This window comes from Salvelinus alpinus, chromosome 6, assembly GCF_045679555.1.
Source record: "Salvelinus alpinus chromosome 6, SLU_Salpinus.1, whole genome shotgun sequence".
NCBI lineage: Eukaryota > Metazoa > Chordata > Actinopteri > Salmoniformes > Salmonidae > Salvelinus > Salvelinus alpinus.
The window spans coordinates 76869584-76894480 of record NC_092091.1 but is presented as its reverse complement, the minus strand read 5'-3'; the positions used below and the strand labels follow the sequence as shown (position 1 = coordinate 76894480).

The 24897-nt window shown below is 43.0% G+C and overlaps 1 protein-coding gene across 1 annotated transcript in view; it reads left to right on the top strand.

The window, feature by feature from the left end:
* Positions 1–6118, top strand: part of LOC139579406 (interferon-induced very large GTPase 1-like) — a 34990-nt gene extending 28872 nt beyond the window's left edge. The window contains 2 exon segments of the mRNA XM_071407998.1: positions 1202–4827; positions 4829–6118. Coding sequence (XP_071264099.1) covers positions 1202–4827; positions 4829–5056 — 3854 coding nt within the window. The 3' untranslated portion in view covers positions 5057–6118.
* Positions 6119–24897: the final 18779 nt, after the last annotated feature.

Below are 24897 nucleotides of genomic sequence, written 5' to 3'. Positions count from 1 at the left end.
TCTAGAAACAGGACATGTTATTGTATCTTTATTCTATGCTGTAATGTATAAAGATACTGATATAGTTCTAGAAACAGGACCTGTTATTGTACCTTTATTCCATGCTGTAATGTATAGAGATACTGATATAGTTCTAGAAACAGGACCTGTTATTGTACCTTTATTCCATGCTGTAATGTATAGAGATACTGATATAGTTCTAGAAACAGGACATGTTATTGTACCTTTATTCCATGCTGTAATGTATAGAGATACTGATATAGATCTAGAAACAGGACATGTTATTGTACCTTTATTCCATGCTGTAATGTATAGAGATACTGATATAGTTCTAGAAACAGGACATGTTATTGTACCTTTATTCCATGCTGTAATGTATAGAGATACTGATATAGCTAGAAACAGGACATGTTATTGTACCTTTATTCATGCTGTAATGTATAGAGATACTGATATAGATCTAGAAACATGACATGTTATTGTATCTTTATTCTATGCTGTAATGTATAGAGATACTGATATAGCTAGAAACAGGACATGTTATTGTACCTTTATTCCATGCTGTAATGTATAGAGATACTGATATAGATCTAGAAACAGGACATGTTATTGTACCTTTATTCCATTCTGTAATGTATAGAGATACTGATATAGATCTAGAAACAGGACATGTTATTGTACCTTTATTCCATGCTGTAATGTATAGAGATACTGATATAGTTCTAGAAACAGGACCTGTTATTGTACCTTTATTCCATGCTGTAATGTATAGAGATACTGATATAGTTCTAGAAACAGGACATGTTATTGTATCTTTATTCTATGCTGTAATGTATAAAGATACTGATATAGTTCTATCACAATAAACAGTTAGCTGACAATTTCTCCATTTAATGGATATTTCATTGGTGTTTCAGAAAAATGTTTGCTTCCAAAATTAAACCAAACAGAAATTACCATACCTTATCTGATCTCATAACAGCTTCCTTAGGAGTTAAGGAGCTTAACGGATTCACAGCTCAAACTGTATCTGAATTCACATGTTTGCTTCCATTTCTGTGAGTCACTGTGTCACAGAGATGGTCTGCCTCTGCTTGCTTTAACTTCATCCAAAGTACAGTGTAAACACCTTTAGTCTGCTTTTCTGCGACACGTTGAAGAGGATTTGTAATCATGGCTCTCTTTTCATTTCTATTTACAGGACCTTGTCTCAGGGAGCTGTTGTCAAAGACTGGACTAGAAGATCATTATGAAAACAAGCTGATGTTAAGTTCTGTCCTTGAGATAAATGCTGATACTACATCAGATGAACCTCTTACCACTATGCAGTCACTTCCAGGGGCCTTCCTTAAGAAATTAATGATGGCAAATGTGAATGCTAGGAGTGTGAAATGTCTGACCACTGACCAGGAGGTTTCCTATTGTGGTGTAGACAACCTGGACACTGACACTGATAACAGCAATGTCATTAATCCACTGGACCTGATAACTGCCCTGTTTCTGTGTTCAGATGGTTTCCTGCAGCAGGAGATGGTCCAGAAAATGTCCATGTGTCAGTTTGCTGTTCCTCTGCTGCTGCCCAACTGTGACACAGAACAAAGCACTTTGATGCTGTGGGCCTTGAGGGACATAGTGAGGAAATTTAGACCCTCTTCCCAAATGGCCACAAAGGCTTTTGTTGAGGAGAGAATTGTTATCTCTGATATTCCTATGGTGTCCTTTGTTAGGATAGGAGAGAGCAGCTTGTCCAAGTCTCATATTTTGAACAAGTTGCTGAGGAACCCTCAACAGTACCATGATACATTTGTTCATCATGATATGGACTGTGGCACTGTCTCTCGTCAAATCTCAAATGGACTGGTTGAAATCAGCTGGTACTTTCCATGTGGGAACAGAAACATAGACATGTTCACTAAGCCTGTGTCTGTTGCCAATCTCAGAGGAGACATCAGGTCCTTTGAAACACAGTTCTCCTTTCTGTGTCAAACATCAGCTGCAGTTTACATTTTCATTGATAATTTTGAGGCAGATCTCAAGGTTTTGGAAGGAAAAATCACAAAAGCAGAGTTATTTCTGGTCGTCAACTCTCAGAAAAAAACCTTCAGGGTGGAAACATTGAAGAAAATGATCACAAACTACAGTATCAACCCAACATGTGTGATTAAGAAGAAAAAGCAGAATGATGCAGAATTTGTCAAAACCCTGCAGTCATCTGTGGGTGACATCATCGAAAATAGAAAAAACAGATTGACAATTGAAAACATGGTTACCGTGGCTCATCAGATGGGGATTCTGGTTGATGAAGACAGTGATGAGTGTCAGAATTCCAGGAAGATGGCAGATGAAATCACTAGGAGCATCAAAGACACAATTCAATTCAAAGACCAACAGCTACCCTTACAAGGGAAAATCTGGAAAGAGCTTTCCCAGTTGGAGAAAGAGAGATGTAGACTGAGAAAAGCAGGGGATCAAAACATTGAACACTACAAGAACTCTCTGAAGAAAAAGGAGGAAGAGCTGAGAAAGAAACAATATACATGTGACATGTCAGATGCAATGGCAAGCTTCATTTCAGGATTGTCAGGTTCAGGAGCGGAGCGTTCCTATTTCCTCAAATGGATGCGGATAAATCTGGACAATCTGTCACGTCAGAATCTGTCTGCTTTGAGGGACCGGTACAAAGATTTTTGCCAAAATTCTCGGGAGACAAAAGACGACATTAAAGATTTGGATAAGAAATTGTCTGACTGTTCCTTGGGACTTGAACACTTCCTGCGTGAGTTGGGCCATTTATATGAGTCTGCCTGCTCCCTCCCTGGAGACAGTCCTCAAAGGAAACAGATGGAGCATCTCCCTGGATTGTGTGCTCAGATGCTGTTGGATGGTTTCCCCATTGAGCTTCTGGATGGAGATGCATCAAATATCCCTCTGAAGTGGATATCAGCTGTTCTGACTCAGCTTCATACTCTTGTGGACTCTAACAGCAAGATCCGGGTGGTCACAGTTTTAGGGGTCCAAAGCACAGGGAAGTCCACTCTCCTCAACACCATGTTTGGGGTCCAGTTTGCTGTCAGCAGTGGAAGATGCACCAGAGGCGCCTTCATGCTACTGATTAAAGTCAACAAAGACCTCAAGGAGGAGCTGAAATGTGACTTCATCATGGTCATTGACACAGAGGGGTTGAAATCACCAGAGTTGGCTCAACTAGATGATAGCTATGAACATGACAATGAACTGGCAACACTGGTGATAGGACTCAGTGATGTCACAATTATCAACATCTCCATGGAGAACAACACAGAGATGAAAGACATTCTACAGATTGTTGTTCATGCTTTTATCAGGATGAAGGAAGTGGGGAAGAAGCCGATATGTCATTTTGTGCACCAGAATGTGTCAGACATGTCTGCTTATGACAACAACATGAGGGACAGAAAGAAGTTGTTCGAACAGTTGAATGAAATGACCCAGGCAGCAGCCAGAATGGAGAAGAATGAGAATATCACTAAGTTCACTGATGTGATGAAGTATGATCCAGACACAAGCAGCTGCTACATCCCAGGACTCTGGAATGGGACTCCCCCGATGGCTCCAGTCAATGCTGGATACAGTGAGGCTGTGTACAGCTTCAAGAAGACCTTGATGAAAGATTTCAGAATCTGCCAGAGAAATGATGACATGACACATTTCCTGAAGTGGACACAAAGCTTGTGGGAGGCAGTGAAATTTGAGAAATTCATCTTTAGTTTCAGGAACAGCTTGGATGCAGATGCGTACTCCAGATTATGCTCTGAGTACAATGGTTGGGAATGGGCCATCCAGAAGGAGATGTATACATGGATGGTGAGTGCTGAAACTAAAATATCCAATATTGTCATGACAGATCAACATCCCCAGAGGTCCATAAGAGATGTGCTACAAGACTTGATGATAGAAGCATCTGGGAAACTGTCATTGGGAGAAAAGAAAATCCAAGACAATCTAGTAAAATACTTTGAAAAGGAAGATGGCCATGTCAATCTGGTGGAAAAATACAAGGAGGACTTTGTGTCCAGTGCCAAAACTCTGAGAAAAGAGATAGAAAACACAGTGAAGAACAAACTGCAAGGAGTTGTTGAAATCAAAGAAGGAATGGCCAAACTAAACAACAAGAGCTCTCAGGCAAATACAATGGAGAGAAAGATTCTGACTCTGCTACAGAACTGTAGAAAGAAAGAATCTGTTCTATCAGATAAGGAACTCCGTAAAGAGTTTGAAAACATGTGGAAGAAAACTCTGTCTGATATGCACTTCAGAGGACTCCCAAGAAGAGATGTGGCTCAAGATGCCTTTATCATGTTAAGTGGAAATCTATCAACAAGGGGGAGTCATGTCAATAGTATGGTGGTTGGAAACAATCTGGTGGATTGTGGTAAAAGAGAATTTGCTGTGGAATCTGGGGGTTTAGCGGAGAGGGTTGATAGCTTAGTTAAGCACTGGGACATCGACCATTACAGGAAGAAACTACAAGAGTTGTGTGATGACATCATAACACAGTGTCATTTGTTTATAACACAGAAGGTGGAAAACACAACAGATTACCATGATACTTACATCAAAGAGCTGCTGAACAAGATTGATGAAACATTGGAACAAAACAAGAATGTAAAAATCAGTGAGGAATGTGAGGTTTCTCTGAAGCTACACATCTGTGGCAGAGCAGCCAGAGTGTTCCAGAAGATGCATAATGATTTCATTGAAGTTAATGACCCAAGGAAGTGTCTGGAACAGTCTAAGAACAAGTATCTTACTGAGTTCATAGACTTGTTTCATAACCGAGATCAGTGCCTTTAAGAAAGCTGAGGAGTTCTCTAAGCTCTTACGACCAGCTGTACAGGATTATGTGACCAAAATGATTGGTCCTGATGTGGTTGATGAAGTGAAGACAGGTGAAGGGTCAGAGGATTACAGCACAAGAGGGGCTTTCCAGTTCTCCATTTTAAAACCGCTCCTGACAGATGGAGAATATGAGACATGTAAAGGGTACATGATATCCCAGAGGACTGGAAGGCATTAACAACTCATAATGCAATGAAGAGCTTGAAAGCGGATTTCAACATGAAATAAAGTGGAGTTCTACTGTATATAATGACTCTTGTTGACCAACATGTTAACATATCATTTAACATTCAAAGACTTGACAACCAGAAACAATTCTGGTTTCATCACAGAATCAAAATATAAGGAGGCAGTCACCCAGAGTTGTTGAAATAATGTGCAGATCAGGAAATACACAACTGGATCACAGAAAGTCATATTTACAAATACATTAATAAACTATATGACCTCTTAGCAATTTACAGGTCTGATGTTCCATAATGAAATAGCTAACAGGTTGATTGAGCTTGACCTTATTAACACAATATACAGGTAACTCATGAGCTAGTCTGACATTGTTTATTTATTTTCAATTATAATAATGATATTTCTCATTTACTTTTCCATCTATCCTACAGTAGGGCTTGATATGCCTTAATCACAGATTATGAAGGTACTGCATCATTTAGTGGTTGACTTGCCATTTGTTTTTATTTGTTATTTGACCTTTTACTTTTTAATCTTAATGTCATTTTTTATTTAGAGAATAATTTGTTGTTTCATATACAGGTATTACACATGTATTGGTATCTTAAATAATTAACTTCAACAAGAATGATTACTAAGTAGACTTCAAATCTGTTTTTAATTGATCACACCTTCTAATAGTGATTTTGTTTCAATGACTTCATTACTTTGAACACATTAGTTTGGATAAAGTATAATTCATAATCAGTGATCATCAGTAATGTAACTTCATTGAAACTCTTCAGGTATGCTTGATGTATATAGTATGTTTTGAGGTACTGATCAGTGATCATCAGTAATGTAACTTCATTAATACTCTTCAGGTATGGTTGATGTATATAGTATGTTCTGAAGTACTGCTTAGTGACCATCAGTAATGTAACTTCATTAAAACTCTTCATGGATGCTTGATGTACACTACCGTTCAAAAGTTTGGGGTCACTTAGAAATGTCCTTGTTGTTTAAAGAAAAGCTATTTTTTTGTCTATTAAAATAACATCAAATTGATCAGAAACACAGTGTAGACATGGTTAATGTTGTAAATGACTATTGTAGCTGGAAACGGTAGATTTTTTAAAATGGAATATCTACATAGGCGTACAGAGGCCCATTATCAGCAACCATCACTGCTGTGTTCCAATGGCATGTTGTGTTAGCTAATCCAAGTTTATCATTTTAAAGGGCTAATTGATCATTAGAAAACCCTTTTGCAATTATGTTAGCACAGCTGAAAACTGTTGTCCTGATTTAAAACAATAAAACTGGCCTTCTTTAGACTAGTTGAGTATCTGGAGGATCAGCATTTGTGGGTACGATTTACAGGCTCAAAATGGCAAGAAACAAAGACCTTTCTTCTCAAACTCATCAGACTATTCTTGTTCTGAGAAATTAAGGCTGTTCCATGCGAGAAATTGTCAAGAAACTGAAGATCTCGTACAACGCTGTGTACTACTCCCTTCAGAGAACAGAGCAAACTGGCTCTAAGCAGAATAGAAAGAGGAGTGGGAGGCCCCGGTGCACAACTGAGTAAGAGGACAAGTACATTAGAGTGTCTAGTTTGATAAACAGATGCCTCACAAGTCCTCAACTGGCAGCTTCATTAAATAGTACCTGCAAAACACCAGTCTCAACGTCAACAGTGAAGAGATGACTCCGGGATGCTGGCCTTCTAGGCAGAGTTCCTCTGTTCAGTGTCTGTGTTCTTTTGCCCATCTTAATCTTTTCTTCTTATTGGCCAGTCTGAGATATGGCTTTTTCTTTGCAAGTCCTCAATTACCCTCAACAGCACAACTCCAGTCTTCCAGTACCCTCAACAGCCCAACTCCAGTCCCCTCAACAGCCCAACTCCAGTCCTCCAGTACCCCAACAGCCCAACTCCAGTCCTCCAGTACCCTTAACAGCCCAACTCCAGTCCTCCAGTACCCTCAACAGCCCAACTCCAGTACCCCCAACAGCCCAACTCCAGTCCTCCAGTACCCCCAACAGCCCAACTCCAATCCTCCAGTACCCCCAACAGCCCAACTCCAGTCCTCCAGTACCCCCAACAGCCCAACTCCAGTCCTCCAGTACCCCCAACAGCCCAACTCCAGTCCTCCAGTACCCTCAACAGCCCAACTCCAGTCCTCCAGTACCCCCAACAGCCCAACTCCAGTCCTCCAGTACCCCCAACAGCCCAACTCCAGTCCTCCAGTACCCCAACAGCCCAACTCCAGTCCTCCAGTACCCCAACAGCCCAACTCCAGTCCTCCAGTACCCTCAACAGCCCAACTCCAGTCCTCCAGTACTCCCAACAGCACATCTAGGAGCAGTAGCTGTGTGGGCTTCTCAGCCCTCATCACGGTGGACTACCACCTGACTATCTTCATCACTGTGATACTGGCCAGGAAACTGGTGTGGACCATAGTGTCAGAGGTACTACCCCCTCTCTCTCTCTGTCTCTCTCTCCCTCTCTGTCTGTCTCTCTCTCCCTCTCTCTGTCTCTCTCTCCCTCTCTCTGTCTCTCTCTCTCTCTCTCTGTCTCTCTGTCTCTCCCTCTCTCTGTCTCTCTCTCTCTCCCTCTCTCTCTCTGTCTCGCTCTCCGTCTGTCTGTCTCTGTCTCTGTGTCTGTGTCTGTGTCTGTGTCTGTGTCTGTGTCTGTCTGTCTGTCTGTCTGTCTGTCTGTCTCTTTCTCTCTCTTTCTCTCTCTTTCTCTCTTTCTCTCTTTCTCTTTCTCTCTTTCTCTCTTTCTCTCTCTCTCTCTTTCTCTCTTTCTCTCTTTCTCTCTCTCTCTTTCTTTCTCTTTCTTTCTCTTTCTTTCTCTCTCTCTTTCTCTCTCTCTCTATTCTGTCTCTCTCTCTCTCTCTATTCTGTCTCTCTCTCTATTCTGTCTCTCTTTCTCTCTCTATTCTGTCTCTCTCTCTCTCTCTTTAATTTAATTCAAGGGGCTTTATTGGCATGGGAAACATGTGTTAACATTGCCAAAGCAAGTGAGGTAGATAATATACAAAAGTGAAATAAACAATAAAAATTAACAGTAAACATTACACATACAGTAGTTTCAAAAGAATAAAGACATTACAAATGTCGTATTATGTATATACAGTGTTGTAACAATGTACAAATGGTTAAAGTACAAAAGGGAAAATAAATATGGGTTGTATTTACAATGGTGTTTGTTCTTCACTGGTTGACCTTTTCTTGTGGCAACAGGTCTCACATCTTGCTGCTGTGATGGCACACTGTGGAATTTCACCCCGTAGATATGGGAGTTTATCAAAATTGGGTTTGTTTTCGAATTCTTTGTATCTGTGTAATCTGAGGGAAATATGTGTCTATAATATGGTCATACAGGAGGTTAGGAAGTGCAGCTCAATTTCCACCTCATTTTGTGGGCAGTGTGCACATAGTCTCTCTGTCTCTCTCTCGCTCTGTCTCTCTCTCGCTCTGTCTCTCTCTGTCTCTCTCTGTCTCTCTCTGTCTCTCTGTCTCTGTCTCTCTCTGTCTCTCTGTCTCTCTGTCTCTGTCTCTCTCGCTCTGTCTCTGTCTCTCTCGCTCTGTCTCTCTCTCGCTCTGTCTCTCTCTCGCTCTGTCTCTCTCTCGCTCTGTCTGTCTCTCTCTGTCCGTCTGTCTCTCTCTGTCTCTCTCTGTCTCTCTCTGTCTCTCTCTGTCTATGTGTCTCTCTGTGTCTCTCTCTGTCTCTGTCTGTCTGTCTGTCTCTGTGTCTCTGTCTCTGTCTCTCATTCTCTCTAGGGGTCTGGAGACAGGTTATTACATTAGAAATTACAAAAACACTAGTACATTATGGACTAGACATTAATGATAAGATTGTCCACTACTGGTTTAAGTCTGTGCTCTCTCTCCTCCATCTCTCTTCTCTCTCCCCTCTCCTCCATCTCTCTTCTCTCTCCCCTCTCCTCCATCTCTCTTCTCTCTCCCCTCTCCTCCATCTCTCTTCTCTCTCCCATCTCCTCCATCTCTCCTCTCTCTCCCCTCTCCCCCATCTCTCTTCTCTCTCCCCCATCTCTCCTCTCCTCCGTCTCTTGTCCCCAGGTGGAGTAATTATGTTCTGGCTGATGAGAATAGCCTTACAAAAACCATCCAGACAATCTCCTTCCTCAACCGGAGACAGCAGCAGGGGCATGGTACGACCAGGACACAATGACACAACCTATTTGTTCGTAGGGCTGTTACAGTGACCATATTACCGCCACACTGGAGGTCACGAGTCACGAAGGCAGTACAATTCAACGAGACCGTTTAGTCACGGTAATTAAGCTTCTAGCTCTGATGCTGCTGATGGTCATTGGTAGGCTACCAAACTTGCTAACTGCATGGTACTCAGCACTCTGTTGTCCCTCTAATTACTCTGACATCAGTGCAAATGTAATGAAAAATCTAACCAAACACTAAATGAGAGCCCCTGAGCTCATGTTGCGCAACATTACTACAGGCTAGGCCTACTATATTTCTGAACTTTCTTAATATTAAGCACATTGCTTATATTTACAACAGCAGACTGGGATAAGAATTGATTGAATATGTCCTTAAACACCAGCCAGCTGCTCTGCGCATGCTCTGAGGACGCGGCTAGGGATGCCGTCTGGGCCGGCAGCCTTGCGAGGGTTAACACGTTTAAACGTTTTACTTACGTTGGCTGCGGTGAAGGAGAGTCTGTAGGTTTTGGTAGCGGGCCGTGTCAGTGGCACTGTATTGTCCTCAAAGCCAGCAAAGAAGATGTTTAGTTTGTCTGGGAGCAAGACGTATGTGTCCGCAACGGGGCTGTTTTTCTTTTTGTAATCAGTGATTGGCTGTAGACCCTGCCACATACCTCTCGTGTCTGAGCCATTGAATTGCAACTCTACTTTGTCTCTATACTGACGCTTAGCTTGTTTGATTGCTTTGCGGAGGAAATAGCTACACTGGTTGTATTCGGTCATGTTTCCGGTCACCTTGCCATGATTAAAAGCAGTGGTTCGCGCTTTCAGTTTTGTGCGAATGCTGCCATCAAACCACGGTTTCTGGTTGGGGAAGGTTTTAATAGTCACAGTGAGTACAACATCACCGATGCACTTGCTAATAAACTTGCTCACAGAATCAGCGCATACGTCAATGTTGTTGTCCGATGCTATCCGGAACATATCCCAATCCACGTGATCGAAGCAATCTTGAAGCGTGGAATCAGATTGGTCGGACCAGCGTTGAACAGACCTGAGCACCTGTTACACTGGCAATACTAAAGTGCCTATAAGAACATCCATTAGTCAAAGGTATATGAAATACAAATCGTATAGAGAGAAATAGTCCTATAATTCCTATAATAACTACAACCTAAAACTTCTTACCTGGGAATATTGAAGATTCATGTTAAAAGGAACCACCAGCTTTCATCAGACCACATGACCTTCTCACATTCCTCCTCTGGATCATCCAGATGGTCATTGGCAAACTTCAGACGGGCCTGGACATGCGCTGGCTTGAGCAGGGGGACCTTGCGTGCGCTGCAGGATTTTAATCCATGACGGCATAGTGTGTTACTAATGGTTTTCTTTGAGACTGTGGTCCCAGCTCTCTTCAGGTAATTGACCAGGTCCTGCCGTGTAGTTCTGGGCTGATCCCTCACCTTCTTCATGATCATTGATGCCCCACGAGGTGAGATCTTTCATGGAGCCTCAGACCGAGGGTGATTGACCGTCATCTTGAACTTCTTCCATTTTCTAATAATTGTGCCAACAGTTGTTGCCTTCTCACCAAGCTGCTTGCCTATTGTCCTGTAGCCCATCCCAGCCTTGTGCAGGTCTACAATTTCTCTCTGATGTCCTTACACAGCTCTCTGGTCTTGGCCATTGTGGAGAGGTTGGAGTCTGTTTGATTGAGTGTGTGGACAGGTGTGATAAAAATTACAGACCTCTACATGCTTTGTAAGTAGGAAAACCTGCAAAATCGGCAGTGTATCAAATACTTGTTCTCCCCACTGTATGTCTGTCACTCTATATCTGTGTGTCGTCCATCCTCATCCATTTCTCACCTGTTCTTGGGTCCCTTTTGCTGTTGCTGAGGCTGCTTCCTAGTCCTAACAGTGTCTGTAGGGAGGGCTGAGCAGAGCGGGTTAGCTGCTCTCTACTCAGTCCTCTCCAGCACCCGGGCCTGGCCTAGCATGGACACCACCTGAACACCCACAGCCACTCCTCCACTGCAGGCTCCTCCTGCCTCTGCTTCTCCGCCCAGATCAGTACCCAGAAACCATCACCACCACCTCACAACCCGGCCCAACACAACCAGTCCACTGTGGGGAAAAAAAGAATCCCTTAAAATTGGCATAATATGGGCATGTTATCACACTGGATTAATGATCTACTAGTGACACACATCTCAAAAATATGTTTACCAGTCATTTTGTCTGTTATCTTAATTTATATACACTCAATGTTCACTGTAATATAGAATAATCAATCATTTTACCCCATATTTTAAAATAGAATCATATGGGCATCGTATGGTATACAATGGTCATCACTCTGGATTAATTATCTACTAGTGGTACAACAAAATTCTACCAGCCATTGTTACAGTGCCTTTTATTTTTTTACACAGGGTCTTCAAAAATCACTGTAATATAGCTACTGAAAAAGTTAAAAAGATAAAGAATGTGGGGATTTGTATGTAGACCAAGTAAATGTAGCTATTTAACACCTTTAAATTGACAATATATGTAATGAAACACATCAAGCTCACGTAGATATTACTGTGAACGTGTGTGTGGGTATGTGTGTCTGTGTTTGTGTGTTTGTCTGTGTTTGTATGTCATGACTGTAACACATCTTGCTTTCACATTTAACATTTTCTAAACAGCACCCCCGTTAGGCTAGCCTTACCCTACCCCTGATTTAGTTATTTTTGATAATGCATGAAAATTAAATAAACGAGTTGGTATAATTTTGATTATGGAAGATTGATTGACTATCACTTTTACTCTCACCATAATCTAGGTATGTGTAATGTTCAATTTAGTTATAATTGTCCCTATATTTTACACAGCCAGCTGTCCTCCCTGTCCTATGAGCTATCTCCTATAACAATATACATAGACTCTCTTAGAAATAACACCCCTCTACTACCACAACCTTAATTTATGAGCCCCCCTCAGATCCCCAATGCAGTCACAGTCCATCTAACCCATAACACATTAGTCACTACTCCTAATTTACAACCACAGTTAGAAACATACTAAAACATTCTCAAACCAATTTAGTCAATATACATCAATATCGAGGAGTATTTCACTTTCTCTGGTCAAAGGACCAACATTAAGAGGGGTGTTATTTCTAAGAGAGTCTATGTATATTGTTGGAGCGAGTAGTCGCATTTCGCTTCGCTCCACAGGTAGTATTACATTTCATTTCATTACAGTACAACGGTTTGATTTGTTTGATCTTAGCAATTCTTTCTTAGCTAGCTACATAGCCGTCTTTGTATCAAAGATAATTGTGTAGTTTAGAGTAATTATCGAGGTTAGCTAGCCAGCTATTTTTGTCCTTCTAACGTAGTCAGCACTGCTAGCTAGCCAGCTAGCCAACTTCTACCGAATAGCAGCCTGTAGAAACTATTACATTATAACGGAACGACTTGATTAGTGTAGTGTTAGCTAGCTACATAGTTGTCTTTGCTGTCTTTGTATCTAAGATAATTGTGTAGTTTAGAGTAATTATCGAGGTTAGCTAGCCAGCTATTTTCGTCGCCGCGCCGCCGTTCTCCTACCTAGTCAACACTGCTAGCTAGCCAACTTCTACCGAATAGCAGCACTGTAAAAATTATTACATCACAACGGAACGACTTGATTAGTGTAGTGTTAGCTAGCTACATAGTTGTCCTTGCTGTCTTTGCATCCAAGATAATTGTGTAGTTTAGAGTAATTATCGAGGTTATCGAGGTTACCTAGCCAGTTATCAAGGTTACCTAGCCAGCTACACTTTCAAACAAAGTCAACAACGCAGCCACTGCTAGCTAGCCTACTTCACCAGCCAGCAGTACTGTATCATTTTAGTCAATAAGATTTTTTGCAACGTAAGCTTTACTTTCTGAACATTCGAGACGTGTAGTCCACTTGTCATTCCAATCTCCTTTGCATTAGCGTAGCCTCTTCTGTAGCCTGTCAACTATGTGTCTGTCTATCCCTCTTCTCTCCTCTCTGCACAGACCATACAAACGCTTCACACCGCGTGGCCGCTGCCACTCTAACCTGGTGGTCCCAGCGCGTACGACCCACGTGGAGTTCCAGGTCTCCGGCAGCCTCTGGAACTGCCGATCTGCGGCCAACAAGGCAGAGTTCATCTCAGCCTATGCTTCCCTCCAGTCCCTCGACTTCTTGGCACTGACGGAAACATGGATTACCACAGATAACACTGCTACTCCTACTGCTCTCTCCTCGTCTGCCCACGTGTTCTCGCACACCCCGAGAGCTTCTGGTCAGCGGGGTGGTGGCACTGGGATCCTCATCTCTCCCAAGTGGACATTCTCTCTTTCTCCCCTGACCCATCTGTCTATCGCCTCCTTTGAATTCCATGCTGTCACAGTTACCAGCCCTTTCAAGCTTAACATCTTTATCATTTATCGCCCTCCAGGTTCCCTTGGAGAGTTCATCAATGAGCTTGACGCCTTGATAAGTTCCTTTCCTGAGGATGGCTCACCTCTCACAGTTCTGGGTGACTTTAACCTCCCCACGTCTACCTTTGACTCATTCCTCTCTGCCTCCTTCTTTCCACTCCTCTCCTCTTTTGACCTCACCCTCTCACCTTCCCCCCCTACTCACAAGGCAGGCAATACGCTTGACCTCATCTTTACTAGATGCTGTTCTTCCACTAATCTCATTGCAACTCCCCTCCAAGTCTCCGACCACTACCTTGTATCCTTTTCCCTCTCGCTCTCATCCAACACTTCCCACACTGCCCCTACTCGGATGGTATCGCGCCGTCCCAACCTTCGCTCTCTCCCCCCCGCTACTCTCTCCTCTTCCATCCTATCATCTCTTCCCTCTGCTCAAACCTTCTCCAACCTATCTCCTGATTCTGCCTCCTCAACCCTCCTCTCCTCCCTTTCTGCATCCTTTGACTCTCTATGTCCCCTCTCCTCCAGGCCGGCTCGGTCCTCCCCTCCTGCTCCGTGGCTCGACGACTCATTGCGAACTCACAGAACAGGGCTCCGGGCAGCCGAGCGGAAATGGAGGAAAACTCGCCTCCCTGCGGACTTGGCATCCTTTCACTCCCTCCTCTCTACATTCTCCTCTTCTGTCTCTGCTGCTAAATCCACTTTCTACCATTCTAAATTCCAAGCATCTCCCTCTAACCCTAGGAAGCTCTTTGCCACCTTCTCCTCCCTCCTGAATCCTCCTCCCCCTCCCCACCCCCCTCCTCTCTCTCTGCGGATGACTTCGTCAACCATTTTGAAAAGAAGGTCGACGACATCCGATCCTCGTTTGCTAAGTCAAACGACACCGCTGGCTCTGCTCACACTGCCATACCCTGTGCTTTGACCTCTTTCTCCCCTCTCTCTCCAGATGAAATCTTGCGTCTTGTGACGGCCGGCCGCCCAACAACCTGCCCGCTTGACCCTATCCCCTCCTCTCTTCTCCAGACCATTTCCGGAGACCTTCTCCCTTACCTCACCTCGCTCATCAACTCATCCTTGACCGCTGGCTACGTCGCTTCCGTCTTCAAGAGAGCGAGAGTTGCACCCCTTCTGAAAAAACCTACACTCGATCCCGCCGATGTCAACAACTACAGACCAGTATCCCTTCTTTCTTTTCTCTCCAAAACTCTTGAACGTGCCGTCCTTGGCCAGCTCTCCTGCTATCTCTCTCAGAATGACCTTCTTGATCCAAATCAGTCAGGTTTCAAGACTAGTCATTCAACTGAGACTGCTCTTCTCTGTGTCACGGAGGCGCTCCGCACTGCTAAAGCTAACTCTCTCTCCTCTGCTCTCATCCTTCTAGACCTATCGGCTGCCTTTGATACTGTGAACCATCAGATCCTCCTCTCCACCCTCTCTGAGTTGGGCATCTCCGGCGCAGCCCACGCTTGGATTGCGTCCTACCTGACAGGTCGCTCCTACCAGGTGGCGTGGCGAGAATCTGTCTCCGCACCACGTGCTCTCACCACTGGTGTCCCCCAGGGCTCTGTTCTAGGCCCTCTCCTATTCTCGCTATACACCAAGTCACTTGGCTCTGTCATATCCTCACATGGTCTCTCCTATCATTGCTATGCAGACGACACACAATTAATCTTCTCCTTTCCCCCTTCTGATAACCAGGTGGCGAATCGCATCTCTGCATGTCTGGCAGACATATCAGTGTGGATGACGGATCACCACCTCAAGCTGAACCTCGGCAAGACGGAGCTGCTCTTCCTCCCGGGGAAGGACTGCGCGTTCCATGATCTCGCCATCACGGTTGACAACTCCATTGTGTCCTCCTCCCAGAGTGCTAAGAACCTTGGCGTGATCCTGGACAACACCCTGTCGTTCTCAACTAACATCAAGGCGGTGACCCGTTCCTGTAGGTTCATGCTCTACAACATTCGCAGAGTACGACCCTGCCTCACACAGGAAGCATCCGCATCCGCTACAAGACCATGGTGCTTGCCTACGGAGCTGTGAGGGGAACGGCACCTCCGTACCTTCAGGCTCTGATCAGGCCCTACACCCAAACAAGGGCACTGGGTTCATCCATCTCTGGCCTGCTCGCCTCCCTAACTCTGAGGAAGTACAGTTCCCGCTCAGCCCAGTCAAAACTGTTCGCTGCTCTGGCACCCCAATGGTGGAACAAACTCCCTCACGACGCCAGGTCAGCGGAGTCAATCACCACCTTCCGGAGACACCTGAAACCCCACCTCTTTAAGGAATACCTAGGATAGGATAAAGTAATCCTTCTAACCCCCCCCCCCCTTAAAAGAGTTAGATGCACTATTGTAAAGTGGTTGTTCCACTGGATATCATAAGGTGAATGCACCAATTTGTAAGTCGCTCTGGATATGAGCGTCTGCTAAATGACTTAAATGTAAATGTAAATTAATTTGTGCATGAGGCGACTCGAGTTCCGCCATCAGGTGGAAGACAGTGTCCCCTCTCTCTGGTCTGTCTCACTGGAGGAAAGGAAGGAGAGAGCAGGGACCGTGAGAGGTGGACACTCTGCTGCTATTTCCCTCCCTCCACTGAGATTAAATCTCTGACTTCCGACTTCAGTGCGTTCAGAACATCTGGGAACTCTGGGAAAAATCTTTTGAACGTTCATCCAACTCAGAATTCCAAGTCGTTTTTTTCCTCCGACCTGCCAGTTGTCTTGAAAGCATGTGAATAAATGCAGGTACCATCAGTCCAGTAAAATAAAAAAAGCTAATTTGTTAAATTTATGCTCAGCTGTGCCTCGCAAGTGCTACATCACCTGGTCTATTATGTTATCAAAACTCGAGTTTTGAAATTATAATGTGGTCTGAGAAGAACAATATTGTCAGGCCTGATATATAGCCAATATGCTCTGCTAATATATGGCTGCGATCCCCATACAGGGATCAACACTCGGGGAAATTACAGAGTGACTAACTAAAAACACAACGTCGTAACATTAAACATTTTTGAAAATGCAAGTGTCTTACATCCTTCAAAAGATTAGAATCCAATTTAAAATAGCTATTACAGAGAACAAATGCCATGCTTTTGTGTGAGAAGAGCGATCAACAACAACAAACATTTCCCGCCATGACAGTTTCGACAAATTCACATCTGAAGGTAAAATTATGACTTACATTCTGATATCTTGCTCTTATTTCTCTTCCTGAGGGTCCCAGTGATCAAATGAAGTGCCGTTTTCTTTGATAAAATCCATTTTTATTGCCTAAAACAAAACATTTTGTAAACCGTTTGTGTTGTGATTTCCATCTCTATCAACTTTTTACGGAGCATACTGACTCAACTCCAGCCACTTTAAAAATGGGAATTGATGGAAATTATGTAAAAATGTACCACTAGCCACTTTAAGCAATGCCACTTAATACAATGTTTACATACCCTACATTACCCATCTCATATGTATATATACTGTACTCTATATCATCTACTGCATCTTGCCATCTTTATGCAATACATGTACCACTAGCCACTTTAAACTATGCCACTTTATGTTTACATACCCTACAGTACTCATCTCATATGTATATACCGTACTCTATACCATCTACTGCATCTGCCATGCCGTTCTGTACCACCACTCATCCATATATCTTTATGTACATATTCTTTATCCCTTACACTTGTGTGTGTGTGTAAGGTAGTAGTGTGGAATTGTTAGGTTAGATTACTGTTGGTTATTACTGCATTGTCGGAACTAGAAGCACAAGCATTTCGCTACACTCGCATTAACATCTGCTAACCATGTGTATGTGACTAATAAAATTTGATTTGATTTGATTTGATTTGATTTGAATTACACACACTAAACAATCGTGTATCTAGGCATGGTTGGTTCCATTGCAATCCTCTGGATGTTAGTAACACAGCCAAACATTATAGTTTTTTTTGCGGGGAGTATTGACCGAAGTGAACTGATTTGAAGACAACGAGCAATGAGTTCATTGCACACCAATAATATTAGCGAAGCTTTGTTGATTGACTGTATTTCTGCCCAATGACCACTGATCTTCTTGAAATCTAGCTGGGTAGATAGCCAATGAGCTGAGGTAAACGCCAGTATGTGATGGTTATGGGTTGGACCACCATCCCTTGTTTGTAAACGCACGCGTAACGAAAACATTCTCACCATTGACCAACAGACTAGTTGCAGTCACGCTTGTTACGCACAGCGGTATTTTGGAAAGTGTTTTTTCAACGATTTCATTGAAGACATCTTGGAGAATAAATCAGGGAAAGCGAAGTCCAAGTCTAAGTATACAGATTTGCACCAGATTATAGAAGAGATTGATCGGGAAAGTGAGACAGATTCTTTGTTTGAGGAATCTTTGAGTGAACACAGTTATCATCCAAACATTGAGGAGCTGTTTCTGCAAGGACAGGATGTACTTCTGGACTGGTAAGTGCTAATGCCGTTTTATGAAATATAAATATATATATATATTTTTTTTGTAAAAATATATATATATATTTTTTTGCAATGAAATGTGTGATGAAATGTGTAAAGTACACATTGGCTATAGTGTGTCTGTGTGTATGTATGTGTACGACCCATAACCTGTGTGTGTGTGTGTGTGTTGTTTGTTTGTTTGTTTGGGTGTGTGTGTGTGTGTGTGTATATATGTATGTGTATGTCAGATATATATATTTTCCATTTTTTATTCAAATGGAATGGAGTAGAACAGCAAACACACACATATGTGTACTGCAGGCATGACTGTGCCTCAGGGCCAAAAGGGCAAAGCATGGAGGCATTGTTGTGTTCTGTGTCGCATGAAGTCCCCCATCACCTGCACCACTTGTTCAGTTTGCCTCTGCTTTACATCAGAAAGAGACTGCTATGGGACATGGCACAGGCAGCAAAATATTGTGTAGAGGACTTCTAAAGGCTCTACCCCTGTTTTTTATTTTTTATTTTAATTTATATTTTTTAAAACATTTTTATAATATTTTTTGTGTTAGAATTGCTTTTTGATATGTTCTATATAGTTATTTGCACTGTTGTATATAGTTATAGGTCATTTCACCAATTCGGCCACTTGGGTACATTTGGGCAACTTGTGTGGGACACCTGGGTGACTTCATGCTAAATGTCATGTAGCTTGCCCATTCCTGAAGTTCTCAGTCTGAAACTTTGCACACCTACAGTTGCCCTCTTGTCTTATCCATCAAAATTATCTCCAGCATCCTATCTGACTGTGTGCCTATTATAGTACAAGTGAAAGATGATGCTACAACAATAAAAAACAGAAAAGGTTTGCTCTTTCTTTCTCTTTTCTTCCACCAGATCTACTGTGTTATATTCTCCTACATTCAATTAACATTTCCACAAACTTCAGAATGTTTCCTTTTAAATGATACCAAGAATATACATATCCTTGCTTCTGGAGCTGAGCTACAGGCAGTTAGATTAGGGTATGTCTTCAGGCGGAAATTGAGAACAAGGGTTGCAGCCATAAAAGGTTAAAGTCAGAGACGGTATAAAAAGCGAGACACCACACTCCCACATTTATTTGGATTAGGGAGGGCCACTCGAGTGGACTACTTATTGCGCCCGCCACGGGGGAGGGTCCCAAGTGATGCATGAGCAGATGCTCCTCCCTTCACCCCCCGCCTGTCTCCCTCGTCTTACGTCTGGAACAACACCTTAGGCTTCCACCCTTTGATTACATGCTCCAGGCTACACTGAATGCAGCAGGAAAATGGTAAGTCAACATGTCTTATAGAAGTGTCAGGATAAGATATGTTTGATGACTGGCAGGTAGGCTGTGTCACGGCTTCTAAGAGTAGTGGGTGGAAGAGTCAGGCGCAGAGAGCAGAGTTAGTTCAAACGTGGGTCTTTATTCCAGGAACAGAATAACGGTCACGTCAAACACAAGGGCGCATAAATAACCAAGTCCAACAAACAGGACGAAACCGTCTGGAAAAAGGAATACACATAAATCCACACACATGAACAGAAAAACAAGCCCGCACAAAAGCAGGCGGGTATCCCGGGTTTAAATAGCCCAAAACAAAACCCAAACAAGAAACAGGTGATACTAATCAGACAAAACTAACTGAAACAGAAAAGGGGATCGGTGGCAGCTAGTAGGCCGGCGACGACAACCGCCGAGCGCCGCCCGAACAGGAAGAGGAACCATCTTCAGCGGGATTCGTGATAGGCTGATTCTTATTCAAACTGGGAAAGACTTTAGGACTCACAATGTTGTAACAACTGCGATTCCTCTCAGGTAATTTGAACAGTTAAAAATCTAATTGCCCAGATCTCTCATAATGACAGATTGCGCACAAGGAAGTTCACAAAAAGGGTTTTATTTGTTCTTAGCATACATTAAACAATTGTCAAATTAATGTTTTTGTTTTTACTTCTTGCAACCGCAAAAACTCTGGCAGCGTTCCAGGTAGTATTTTTTGCAGTTGCGCTGCAAGTCTCAGAAGATTACAATATAATAATGTCACATGAATGGGTTTCCTGTGACATACTTCTCCAAACGTTGTGAGATCTGATCATTTTCATATGCAGAATAATACGATCTTTCTCTCAATATAGTTGTAGGCCTAATCCCCTCAAATTCAAATCTGGACCTCTAAACCAGTTACACTGCTTGTTTTTAATTCTTCCCCTTTAATCAAGGACTGATTTAGACCTGGGACACCAGGTGGCTGTCATCAATTATCAGGTAGAACAGGAAACCAGCAGCAGTCCAGTCCTTGTAGGGTAACGTTTGAATACCCCTGTGCACATAATCCTATTAGGCCAACCTCTTCATGGACCACATTGGAACATTTTCTTATTTTAGGGCAGGGGTATTCAAATCTTGAAATGGTGCTGGTTTTGTTCTTCATGATAACTGATTGCACCCACCTGTTGTCCCAGGTCTAAATCAGTCTCTGATAGAGGGGGAGAAGAGAGGAAGGCAGTGGAACAGGAACTGGTCCAGATTTGAATTTGAGGGTTTTAGGGCATGAACTGGTATGGTCGGATTGAACTAAAACATAGTTATTTTAACAATGCTGGTTAAACATCTTGTTGACATTCATCCAAGCACACCTTGACTTGCTTTATACACCCTTACTGCAGAAACATTTTCTCATCTGTTCGATAGGTCACACATTCATCATCTCTTACTCTCTTGTCATCTTTTTGGTTAACCACATTGGAACATTCTCATCTTTAAGGACATGAACAGGCAGATCAGGTTTTAGCAAAGTACAGTGCCATAGTTTTCAGGAAGGTGTACACATGGCACAGGAGGTTGGTGGCACCTTAATTGGGGAGGACGATCACGTGGTAATGGCTGGTGCGTAATTTGTGGAAAGGTATCAATAACATCAAATACATGGTTTCCATGGTTTCCATGTGTTTGATGCCATTCCATTCGCTCCGTTCCAGCCATTATTAGGAGCCTTCCTCCCCTCAGCAGCCTCCACTGACCCATGGTGATAAGAGGGACAGGAGGCAGACTAAGCCACCCGAAGACAACATTCACTGTTTTCCATCAGATAAATAATAGGCCTATAATGAAAGAGTGGTAGACTGCGTATAACAAATTAAACACTAATATTTGTGACCATAATTTCAATAAAATGACTTGCAATATCATTAATCAAATTATTGATCATAATAGCCTATCATACAGCAGCCATCAGCATTCAATTATGAGAGTATTTTGTCTGTGCTGGACAGATACCTATATTTAAGACACTCTTATTTATATGTACTGTAGCCTATAGTGGTCAATACTCTAAGTCCAGTCCATGTTTTCATTACACTGATAACTGATACACTCATTATTCCACTCCATGTTTTATTCATGTACTAGATAGGTAACAGGACTAGTGAACAACAGTGGGAGATTCTCAATTGGGCAAACGTCAGTTCTGTCCTCGACTCCTTCATCCTTCTCCGTGACCCAGAAACAGATAAGTGGTTGGAATGGTCAAGGAGTCAATGTACCTATGTATCCCCACAATGCTTTCAGTTTCAGTAAAGTTCACCAAAGATTACTTTTTACCAATAGCAGAGCAGCAGTGTTTGTCTAAAAGGTTGTACTTTTGTTATTTACAGACTGATATGGGACTAGACCAGTCATCGTCGGGACTGTGAGGCCTCCTCTCTGAGAGTTATAATGAGTTATCATCAGATTGATAAGGGACTAGACCAGTCATCTTTAGGACTGTTTGGCCTCCTCTCTGAGAGTTAAAATGAGTTATCCAGAGCAGTAGACTGAGGGTGGTGCCATCCATAAAAAAAAAATAAGGATGGGTCACCAAACAAGGCCCGAACCCCCAAAACAAAGCACATGTGGCAATTAAAAAGGTATAGTATTATCTCAACCCAGTCTTGTGGTGCAAAGAAGGTTCAGGTTTAAACCCAGTTGGTCAAAGTCATATAATTGTTTGACACTGAGAAACACTCTTATAAAAAGGGTTTCAAAAGGGTTCTTTGTGGTGGGATAGGGTTCTACCAAAAATATTTTTTGAAAGAAAGGGTTCTTTGATTGTTTGGAAGGCAAAACGGATTCTACATAGAACCCTTCTGAAACACTGTAGTGCCCTCAAAGCTCATCAATAAGCTAAGGACCCTGGGACTAAACACCTCCCTCTGCAACTGGATCCAGAACTTCCTGACGGGCTGCCCTCAGGTGGTAAGGGTAGGTAATAACACATCCGCCACTCTGATCCTCAACTCAGGGGCCCCTCAGGGGTGCGTACTCAGTCCCCTCCTGTACTCCCTGTTCACTCATGACTGCACGGCCAGGCACGACTCCAACACCATCATTAAGTTTGCATATGACACAACAGTGGTTGGCCTGATCAACGACGAGACAGCCTATAGCGAGGAGGTCAGAGACCTGGCAATGTGGTGCCAGGACAACAACCTCTCCCTCAACGTGATCAAGACAATGGAGATTATTGTGGACTACAGGAAAAGGAGGACAGAGCACGCCCCCATTCTCATCGACAGGGCTGTAGTGGAGCAGGTTGAGAGCTTCAAGTTCCTTGCTGTCCACATCACCAACAAACTAACATGGTCCAAGCACACCAAGACAGTCGTGAAGAGGGCATGACAAAACCTATTCCCTCTCAGGAGACTGAAAAGATTTGGCATGGGTCCTCAGATCCTCAAAAGTTTCTACAGCTGCACCATCGAGAGCATCCTGACTGGTTGCATCACTGCCTGGTATGGCAACTGCTCGGCCTCCGACCGCAAGGCACTACAGAGGGTAGTGCATACGGCCCAGTACATCACTGGGGCCAAGCTTCCTGCCATCCAGGACCTCTATACCAAGCGGTGTCAGAGGAAGGCCGTAAAAATTGTCAAAGACTCCAGCCACCCTAGTCATAGACTGTTCTCTCTGCTACCGCAAGGCAAGTGGTACTGGAGCGTCAAGTCTAGGTCCAAGAGGCTTCTAAACATATTCTACCCCCAAGCCATAAGACTCCTGAACAGGTAATCAAATTGATACCCAGACTATTTGCATTGCCCCCCCCCCCCCCCCCCCTTTACGCCGCTGCTACTCTCTGTTATTATCTATGCATAGTCACTTTAATAACTCTACCTACATGTACATATCACCTCATATCACCTCAATTACCTCGACTAACCGGTGCCCCCGCACATTGACTCTGTTCCGGTCCCCCTGTATATAGTTACTGCTGCTCTTTAACTACGTGTTATTTTTATTTCTTATTCTTATTCATATTCATATTTTTTGTAAGTAAGCATTACACTGTAAGGTCTACACTTGTTGTATTCGGCGCATGTGACTAATAACATTTGATTTCACACATATTATCCAGATACTGACTATTAGCACTGGTCTAGAGCAGCTTCCCAACAGAATGGCTTTCAGGTGAAGCAGATGAACCTGTAGCCATATAACTTCAACAGTATTTAACATGAGATGCTCTCTAAGCTTTACAGGAATATGGTCCCTCCTTTGTGACAGCAACTGTGAGCTTATTACAGTATTATAGAAACTATGTCCTGGGATTTCCTATGATCTTCTATGTAGAAGAACCACTTACCTTCTACAACTCTTGTGTAGCTTGTGAGCATCAAACATGTTACATGTGCGTGAGAGTCTCAGCTTTTCACATGTAGCGTTTAATAGTTTGTAGCACAAACCATTCTGACAGCTCTACCTAAGTCCCCGTTAATCACACAGACTAATGGTTGGTATCAACAGATGCAGTATACATAGAATCCAATGGTACAACCCAGAAGTCTGTAGCTCAAACACACAATGCTTAAAAGGGGTTAGGAGTCCAAAATCAAGCCGGCATTATGGTGGGACTCATTGGGTTAAACTAAATAGATTAGGTTATTTTGATCAATGTATTTGATAAATGTTATTTTCCAATTCCCATCCAGGCCAGTAGAGGTGGTCTGTGATATCTGCTCTGTGGTCCAAGCTGTGAAGTTCTGTCTGACCTGCAGTGTGTCCTACTGTGAGGCCCACATCAGACAGCACTATACAGTAGCTAAACTAAAGAGACACACAGTGGTGGAGGTGACTGGAGACCTGGAGGAGAGACTCTGTCAGGAACACCACAGAGCTCTGGAGGTCTTCTGCAGGACAGACCAGGTGCTGATCTGCAGCCTGTGTTCAGTATCAAAACACAAAGGACATGATACATCTATGATGGGATGAAACAAGCTGGACGCCTGGTAGCTGATTTACCCCCTCATTTTATTGAGTGGATAACTGAATATACTTATTACAGAAGATTATGCATTTGCTAGTACTGTTTATGCAAGTTCAAGCTACAAGCTTTATCATTGCTTGTTTTGCAACATAAACATTTAGTTTTTTCAATGAAAATATTGTTTCTTACTCTGTTTCCACTGTCAAGACTTTTGATGGAGAGCAACACTCAAGACTTTTGATGGAGAGCAACACTCAAGACTTTTGATGGAGAGCAACGCTCAAGACTTTTGATGGAGAGCAACACTCAAGACTTTTGATGGAAAGCAACACTCAAGACTTTTGATGGAGAGCAACACTCAAGACTTTTGATGGAGAGCAACACTCAAGACTTTTGATGGAGAGCAACACTCAAGACTTTTGATGGAGAGCAACACTCAAGACTTTTGATGGAGAGCAACACTCAAGACTTTTGATGGAGAGCAAC